This window comes from Sorex araneus, chromosome X, assembly GCF_027595985.1.
Source record: "Sorex araneus isolate mSorAra2 chromosome X, mSorAra2.pri, whole genome shotgun sequence".
Classification (NCBI taxonomy): domain Eukaryota; kingdom Metazoa; phylum Chordata; class Mammalia; order Eulipotyphla; family Soricidae; genus Sorex; species Sorex araneus.
Genome location: NC_073313.1, coordinates 282,496,909 through 282,505,264, shown reverse-complemented (window position 1 = coordinate 282,505,264; position 8,356 = coordinate 282,496,909). Strand labels below are relative to the sequence as shown.

At 53.6% G+C, this 8,356-nt stretch overlaps 1 protein-coding gene across 1 annotated transcript in view; it reads left to right on the top strand.

Moving 5' to 3' along the window:
- The first annotated feature begins 5,511 nt into the window (after positions 1–5,511).
- NRXN1 (neurexin 1) overlaps positions 5,512–8,356 on the top strand; it is a 1,268,129-nt gene continuing 1,265,284 nt past the window's right edge. The window contains 2 exon segments of the mRNA XM_055119847.1: positions 5,512–5,683; positions 5,685–6,447. Of these exon segments, the coding sequence (XP_054975822.1) occupies positions 5,657–5,683; positions 5,685–6,447 (790 nt within the window). The 5' untranslated portion in view covers positions 5,512–5,656.

The following is an 8,356-nucleotide window of genomic DNA, read 5'->3' as shown; positions in this document are numbered from 1 at the left end:
TGAGGCTCCCATATATTTAATCCCCTGAGCAAAGTGCCTTTCTGAATGCAATAAAAATAACAAAACTTGAGGTTCCTACCTTCAAATTATTTTGTTCTTTCACCAAATCAATAAATGTGTCATAGGTTTATCATAGGTATGTGTATTGGTTTCATTAGAAGGAATTCAATACTGTAATTGGAATATATTTGATACTCTTGGATTTGTATTTGTCTAGCTCATAGCCTTGATTTGGGGAGCCTGTAGGCAGAACGGTCTTACCTAATAGCATTTGAGTCTGAAACTATTATGTTTGTGTAGTCAAAATAAATACACCTGATGTTTCTGCTCCAAAACTAACCTAGGCTAAGAGGAAAATAGAGTAATGAATTTATATCTCCAAACCATTCAAACTATAATTTAAAGCCACACACTTTGGAATTCTCTATCACATATTCTGCAAGCTTCTTTAGCGTTAACTCCTTCCTCACCGAACCCAGCAATGCCTACTGGGCCTGCCCAGCGATATGAAGAGCGCTTCCTACAGAGTTTCTCTCTCCAGGTTTTACTAGCGTCAAAAGGAAGCCGGAGAGTCGGAGCGAAGAGTTAAACAGGTACAGAACTTGTTTCAGCTCAAAATGCCAGTTGCCAAGGCAAAGAATGGAAAGATGAAACCCGCCGAGGGGACGTGCATAAAGCCCCCCTGTCTCACAGCTCCCAGCCTGGTCTCCGAGTAGACACGTTAGTTTCTTGGATCCCTCTCACGTCTTTTTGGCACAGACTAGGAGAGATCTGGGCAGGGAGGGAGGAGGGGTTGGTGGTGGAAGCATCACTCGGCCCAGGACTACAGGAAGGGGGCGGAGGAGGAGAGAGCTTGGAGGAGGGTGGAAGTGGGGGATGCCAAGAACTGGACGATTCTCTCCTGTCCCTGCATTCCTCGAAGAACTGCAGCTTTGCAAGGGATGCGAACAGCGCCCAAGGGGTGCACGGAAAAGCAGAGTTCATTGAGATCACCCACACCTGGGATCCTTCCTTTCTTTGAGAAGCAGTTCCCCGGCACCCCCTCTGCCCACCCCCTTCTGCTACCTTGCCCAACCTGGACTAAATGAACCCCGGAGAAGTGGAATCTCCACCCAGATTTCCGTGGCTCTAGTAGGGGCCTGGGCATGCTCAGTAAGCTACGTGGTTCTTCTTCTTCTTCTCTCTCTCTTCTCTCTCTCTCTCTCTCTCTCTCTCTCTCTCTCTCTCTCTCTCTCTCTCTCTCTCTCTCTCTCTCTCTCTCTCTCTCTCTCTCTCTCTCTCTCTCTCTCTCTCTCTCTCTCTCTCTCTCTCTCTCTCTCTCTCTCTCTCTCTCTCTCTCTCTCTCTCTCTCTCTCTCTCTCTCTCTCTCTCGGGGAGGGGGTGGTGACAAGTTAGAAGCGCTTGCGGCAGACAGGTCCCCGCCTCTAGGATCGGAGGATCCCGCTCCCCCTGCTCTGCTGCTCGGGGCTGAAGCCTAGGGAGCAGCCCTCGGTCCGCAGCATCCCGACCAGGAGGCGCCGAGCCACAGGCCGAGCCCCCCACCCGCAGCATCCCGGCCCGGGGACCGCCCGGCGCTCTCCATGGTACTGCGGAGAGCGCAGGTCCGCCCTTCTCCTTCCGAAGGACAGCGCCCGGCGTAACGTAACCCGCTCCTCCTCCCCAGCTCTTTCCCTCTCCTCCTCTCCTCCTCCTCCTCCTCTCCTTCTCCTCCTCCTCCTCCTCCTCCTCCTCCTCCTCCTCCTCCTCCTCCTCCTCCTCCTCCTCCTCCTCCTCCTCCTCCTCCTCCTCTTCTTCCTCCTCCTCCTCTGCTCCTCCTCCTCTTCCCTTCCTCCTCCTCCTCGCCTCCTCCTCCTCCCTGCTCCGCCACCTCCTCCTCCGGCTCCCCTCCGTTGCCTGTTCTCCCCTCCCGCACTCCTGGAGACAGACGCTCCAGCCTCACGCCTCTGAAAAGGCAGCGGCAGCCGCCTGATCCACAGACCTCAGGAAATTCGCTTTGACCGATGCACGCTTCAGGCTGCGGTTCGATCTAAGGGGAAGCAACCCGGCAGGTAAAGAAGCTCAATTTGGGGTTGGGGGAGGGGATGGGGCGAGGCAAGCAGGAGAAGGATAGCTTTCCCCCGTTGTAACTGAGCTGGGATCTGCCTTAGATGCACGGGGAACGGTGTGTGGTGGGAGGGTGGAGTGTAGATCTTGCTTGTTTTGCATGAAGCTTTTAAATAGACGGTAAGAAGAGGAGATGGTGGAAGTGGGGTAGTAACTTAAAGGCTGATTGCAGGGATTATTGGCAAAAGAATGAAAACAGGCAAGTTAGAAACCAAGCCAATAAAATGTATTTATATGTACATATTTCCCTCTCTTCCCTGTCAGCTCCATGCTGTGCCTATCCTTAATTTGTGCAGTCGAATCCAGGCTCCAAGAAACTGCACTGGTATAGAGATGGAGCTCAGGCACTGGGCGGGAAAGCCAGGGAGGATTTGGGTGTGCATTGGTATTGAGGGACTTTGCAAAGCCAGAGGAGAAAAGAGAAGCACTTGTAAAAATTCTCCTAAAGATTTCAGGTTGTTCATAATGGTGCATAGAAACGTGTGTGTGTGTGTGTGTGTTTGTGTATGTGATACCATAAACATATTAAAATAAATGCAATCGCAGCCGAGGAGTGCACTATAATGATGCTACCAGCTGCTTGGAAATGAATTTGATTCTTGAAATGAAAGAAAAGATTAATGAGGCTGCTAGTGTGCTTTTGAATTAGAGCGCTTCTTCTTTTGGCTGCAGCAAGGTTGTTTTTCCAATCCTTTTATTTCATCCTCTAATTTGTGAACTCGCTGGTTTTACTGGCACCTAAAGAGAATCCTCTTTCTCCATATAAATACAGATACTGTCACACACAATGGGCTTCCTCTAAGAACTGGGAGAGTCATTTGACCTCCTCTGTGGTAAAACTGTATATGTATTTCCTTCCCCTCCTTCTCCATTCCTTAAAAAATGCCTAGGTATGCATTAGTGGGGGAGTGCAGCTGAGGTGAGGAAAGCTTTTTGTGATCTATAGAAGAGTAATTAATAAAAGAATCCATTCCAATTGAGTCACCCAAAATGGTTTTCTCACATACAAGCCACTGGAGAGTGTCAAAGCAGGATTTAGTGTTTAATTTTCAGATTCATTTTGCAAGTAATTAAGAAATGGCAGATTTCTGAAACAACTTGAAAGGAGTACATGGAAAATATGCTATCTTAGGACAATTTTTGAGTGCACCTTTCTTTGGGTTTGGCACAGGAGTAGATAAGATATGGCTGGCGCTTGCTGATGGTGTGGAATGGATCAGCCATAATAAATAAGCAACGAAGATTTTTTAAAATTTCCTTTGGCTATTGGGCAGTGTGTGTGTGTGTGTGTGTGTGTGTGTGTGTGCGTGCGCGCGCGCGCTCGCGCATGCACGTAGGGGTGATGAGAGAGAGAACCGGTTATCAATTTCAACTGGGGAGGAACTTGAAGTGGGATCCCCCTGTTCGGTGGCTCTCAGCTGACACCTGTAGGGATCGCTCTGTACTGAAGACAAATGCTCTCAGCTCCGTCCACAGAGGAACAGCACAATGCGGCGCCATAAATTACTGCTAGTTTCGGCTTGTAGGGAGAAAAAAGCGTTAATTGGACAGAGAGCTTCTATGTCCAAGCAATAAATTTGTGTTTTTATTTGGTGTGTGTTCAGGTGGGAGCAGAGAGGCAAGGTGGGCAGTGGCTAAGGGAAAATACATGCATTTGCTTCAGCTGATCAAATAATACAGTAATACAGTTGTGGGTTTTCTGTTTTGGCCAAAACATGAGAATTATTTTTGTACAATATGACAGAAATACTTCATTTCTGCACATGGCAAGAAACTGGCAGATTAGAGTTGAATAAAGGGAAGTGATTTATAGTATAGTGAGTGATTCAAACAAATGATTTGAAGTGCTAGCATCTTGGAGGCATAGCAGGTGACAGGCATTCCGGCTCCTGTTCTTACTACACAAATTTTAAGAACTGACAGCCAGAGAAGCACTTTAAGAGAAGTTGGGCACACTGTACTGTTTGGCAAAATATTAAATACGTTAGCTCTCTTTAGAGGAGCTGCTGGTGGTCATTTCGGGTAAATGCCATCCAAAAGAGATAGTTTCTCAGGTGCTATGGTTTTTTGTCTCGCAACAGATCAGTCCTTCAACACAAAGGAAGAAACGCTTGTTTAAACTTGAAAGATTCTCAGTGTTTAAAAGATTCCTTCTTTTTCTGAAAAAGAATGAAATGGGAGGACTGTTATACAAATCGAAGCCAGTGGTTTCCTGTCGGTACTTATGTTTGCTTTCCCTATCGCCTGGTTGGCTGTCGGCTGAGATTCAAATAAGCTATATTTTTTGTGTTCCTGTAACCAGTAAACACTATGAGCAGAAGTTCTATAAAAAGAACTCTTCTGGCCCTCTTAGATATCTAAAACTCAAGCGTTTTCAGAGAAAAAGTACAAGATGACTATTACCAATCCTTGGGAAAAGCCTGGGAGGGGGCGGGGAGCTCTTTACAGTCACCATTAAATACAAGGTGAAATGGCCGGCTGGAAGCATGCGAGGACTTTTTAACTCTCGGGACACTTTCCATCTTACTTGTAGATCAAGACAAATACAGTGAAGTCTGAATTACTAACCGCGCTAATTATCTACCTGTTTTCTGAGTTGAAGAAGATTTATGTAATCCCATGCATGACTCTAGCACTCATTTTTTTTTTCATTTTTTAAATTTTTTACAGAGTTCTGGGTCCTTCTTAAAAGCAAATAGAAACAAATATGCACCACCAAGAACCAAGCAATTGATGTGTTGTCATCTTCGCTCGGCCTGGCAACGGGAGAGAGAAGAGGAGCTGGTGCGATTTGCACATCTCACAGCTTCTGGGTTGGAATCCTCCAGTCCGGGAGGGGAAAAATAGACACCAAATCCAGCCTGAGGCCATGCACGAGGAATTCTGCTTCGGCTCCCGGTGGAAGTGTGTGATGTGAGAGCAACTGGCCTCGGAAGCTATTCGGGGTGTGGGAAGCGATGCTCTAGAAAGAAGCCAAGGCCCCGCCCTCTCTCCCTTCTGCTTCCAGACACTATCTGGAGGAGCTAAGCTCGAGGCTCTCAAGAGCAGCCCAGGATCCCAGTTCTGTGCAGGCTTCTCCTCCTTCCCTGGGACCTGTGCGCAAGGTCCTGCCTTCGACGGCTGCCCGCACCCGCCCCCCGCTCACTGCATCTGGTTGAGGATGCTCGTGCAGCCCTCGCAGACCCCGGCGACGCCCCCCCACTAGCTCAGTGCAGTGCAATGGCTCAGTGAGCCCCCTCGGCCTCGGCTCGGCGCCCCTGTTTCCGGAACGTTGCTTCCAAAGTGTCTCCTCTCCGTGGCCTGGACGTTCCGTGGCCGCCCGGGACCCCGGGGGTCCAGGCTCCCCAGCCGGAAGGGGGCCGTCGGGAGAGAGGGCGGGGCGCTTGGAAGAAGAAGAAGAAAAAAAGAGCTGGCTAGAGGCGGGGGTCCCCCTCGCGCCCCGGCCCCGCGGGACCCTCGTGGTTCCCCGCGCGCGGGCTCCCGGCCGGCCGCGACCCTGTCGGCCCCGACGGCCGCCGCCGCCGCCCCCCCTCGCCGCACCCCTGCCCCGAGCATGGGGACGGCACCGCTGCTCCGGCGCGGGGGGGTGCTGCGCGCTGGGCCTGTCGCTGCTGCTGCTGGGCTGCTGGGCCGAGCTGGGCGCGGGGCTGGAGTTCCCGGGAGCCGACGGCCAGTGGACGCGCTTCCCCAAGTGGAACGCCTGCTGCGAGAGCGAGCTGAGCTTCGAGCTGAAGACTCGCAGCGCGCGCGGGCTGCTGCTCTACTTCGACGACGAGGGCTTCTGCGACTTCCTGGAGCTGGTGCTGGCGCAGGGCGGCCGCCTGCAGCTCAGCCTGTCCATCTTCTGCGCCGAGCCCGCCACGCTGCTGGCCGAGCCGCCCGTCAACGACGGCGCGTGGCACCACGTGCGGCTGAAGCGCCAGTTCCGCAACACGTCGCTGCAGATCGACGGGCGCGACGCGCAGTGGGTGCAGGTGGCGTCCAAGCGGCGCGACATGACGGTGTTCAGCGGGCTTTTCGTGGGGGGCCTGCCCCCCGACCTGCGCCAGGCTGCGCTCAAGCTCACGCTGGCAGCCGTGCGCCAGCGTCCGCCCTTCCGCGGCTCCATCCGCGATGTCCGCGTAGACGCAGTGCCCGCCCTGCCGCTCGCCAGCGGCCACGTGCGCCTGGACCCCGACCCTGACGACGGCAGCGACGGCCACGGCGATGAGCGCGGCCCCTGCGAGCCGGACGAGCGCGGCGGCCACGGCGTGTGCCTCAACGGCGGCGTGTGCTCCGTGGTGGACGACCAGCCCGTGTGCGACTGCTCCAGGACGGGCTTCCGCGGCAAGGACTGCAGCCAAGGTACGGGCGGGGGGCTGCCCCGGCCACGCCGCGGCCTCCCCAGGGGCTCCGGCTCCCTCCCTGGGCTCCCGGCCCGGAGGACACCCACACCCGGGCTCTCGCGGGGGCCCCAGCCCCCACGGCAGTTGGACCCCGGCCACCCCTGCTGCCTTCCCCAGGGCCTGCAAATCACCTTGCCTGGGGCTCCGTCCCCCACCCTTTGCTCCCTGCTCCAACGAAGACCCACTCGAGGGCCCAAGTGTAGTCCCCAGCCTCTGAGGGGGCCAGCAACCGCCGAGGCAGGCGCTGGACCCCTGTCCACCCCCCACTGCCTTACCCTGGGCCAGTCAAGCACCTTCCCTGGCGATCCGTCCTCCCAGTCGTCCTTCCCTGACCTGGTGAAGACCCACTCTAGGGCCCAGGTGGAGTCCCCAGCCTCTGAGTGGGCCAGCAGCCCCCGTGGCAGGTGTGCTGGACCCCGCCATCCCACTGCTTTCCCCGGACCAGCAAAGCATCTTCCCTGAAGCCCTGGGGCTCCATCCCCCATTCCCTTTGCGCCCTGCTTCCTTGAAGACCCACCCCCAGGCTTTCGTAGAGTCCTCGCCTCTGAGTAGGCCAGTGGCCATGATGGCAGGTGGATGCAGGCCACCCTCACTGCTTTCCCCAGGGCCAGCAAAGCACCTTCCCTGGGGCTCTGTCCTCCACCCTCTGTGCCCTGCCCCTTGAAGTCCCATTTCCAGGCTCTCGGGGAGTCCCCAGCCTCTGAGTGGGGCCAGCAGCCCCCACGGCAGGTGTCCTGGCCTCCCGGACCACCGTTGGTCTCCCCTACTGTCCTTCCCTAGTCTAAGCGGGGCACCTCGCCTGGGGCTGGTACCATGTCCCCATCAATTGCCCCCTGGCCCTCTGCCAGGAACCGCTCACATCTCCCGCGTCCACTTAACTAAGACATGGGTTTCCTGCGTCAGAGGCAGATGGACTCACGTTTTGGGGAGGCCCCGGAATACAGGCCAGCTGGCCGACAGCCGCCGCGTGGCCACTCTCTCTGGGTGAAGGACAGGGAGACAGGGACCCCGGGGCCCCAGCCAGCCCACAATTCCGTAATTGTGAAATCCTTTGCCGGGGTGTACACAGGTGTTGTTAATCAGGAGACGGGCGAGGATTTCCGGGAGTCTGGGGTAGTTTTACTTGGTTCTGTGCAAGGGCCACACTGGTCAGTCTAAGGACAATGATGTGATTGTTGGTTTTTTGGAAAGGGAGGGCTCAGGCGAGCGAATGCGTAGAGACATTTAAACAATTTCCAGCTAGTGTCTCGAGATGAATAGAGACGTTTAGGCGATGCTGGGCTGGCCAGCTGCTCGCCAGCTACCAGGGATTGTGTATGAAGTCCTGCAAGAGATTTTCTGAGGCTACTTAGCTAATGCTATTTCACTGAAGAGCCAAAGCCGAGCTGTAATTTCTGTTGTCCTTAGGGGTTGAAACAGTATGGAGTGTAAAAAGAAAAAAGTATGCCTAAGTTTTATTTTTCTCCCTATATGAATAGAATTCAGTTTCTTAGAGTGTTTCTGCAATGTGGCTACACGACAGCAAGCCAGGAAAAATATTGTTGTCTAAGTACGGAAATGAGCAGAAACTGAGTGATCCACAAAGGTGTATAGGTGGCTGAGCCGGACAGAAGGTGTCAGGATTGACAGTGGACTAGGGTCAAATCAAAGCAATCAACAGCAAGGGCAAATTGCATTGGTGGCTGATCTCAGTAGGTGAAATATTAAAACCGATTTTGAGAGCTGTAGGGACAAAAGGTCAAAGTGTGACTGTATTTTTTGGTAAAATTTCTAGCGCACAATCTCTTTTTCTTCCTGTCTCTCCCTCCTCTTAATGCTAAGGGGAACTTGCCTTTGTAAATCTTATTAGACTTGGCAGTTCTCTCTCA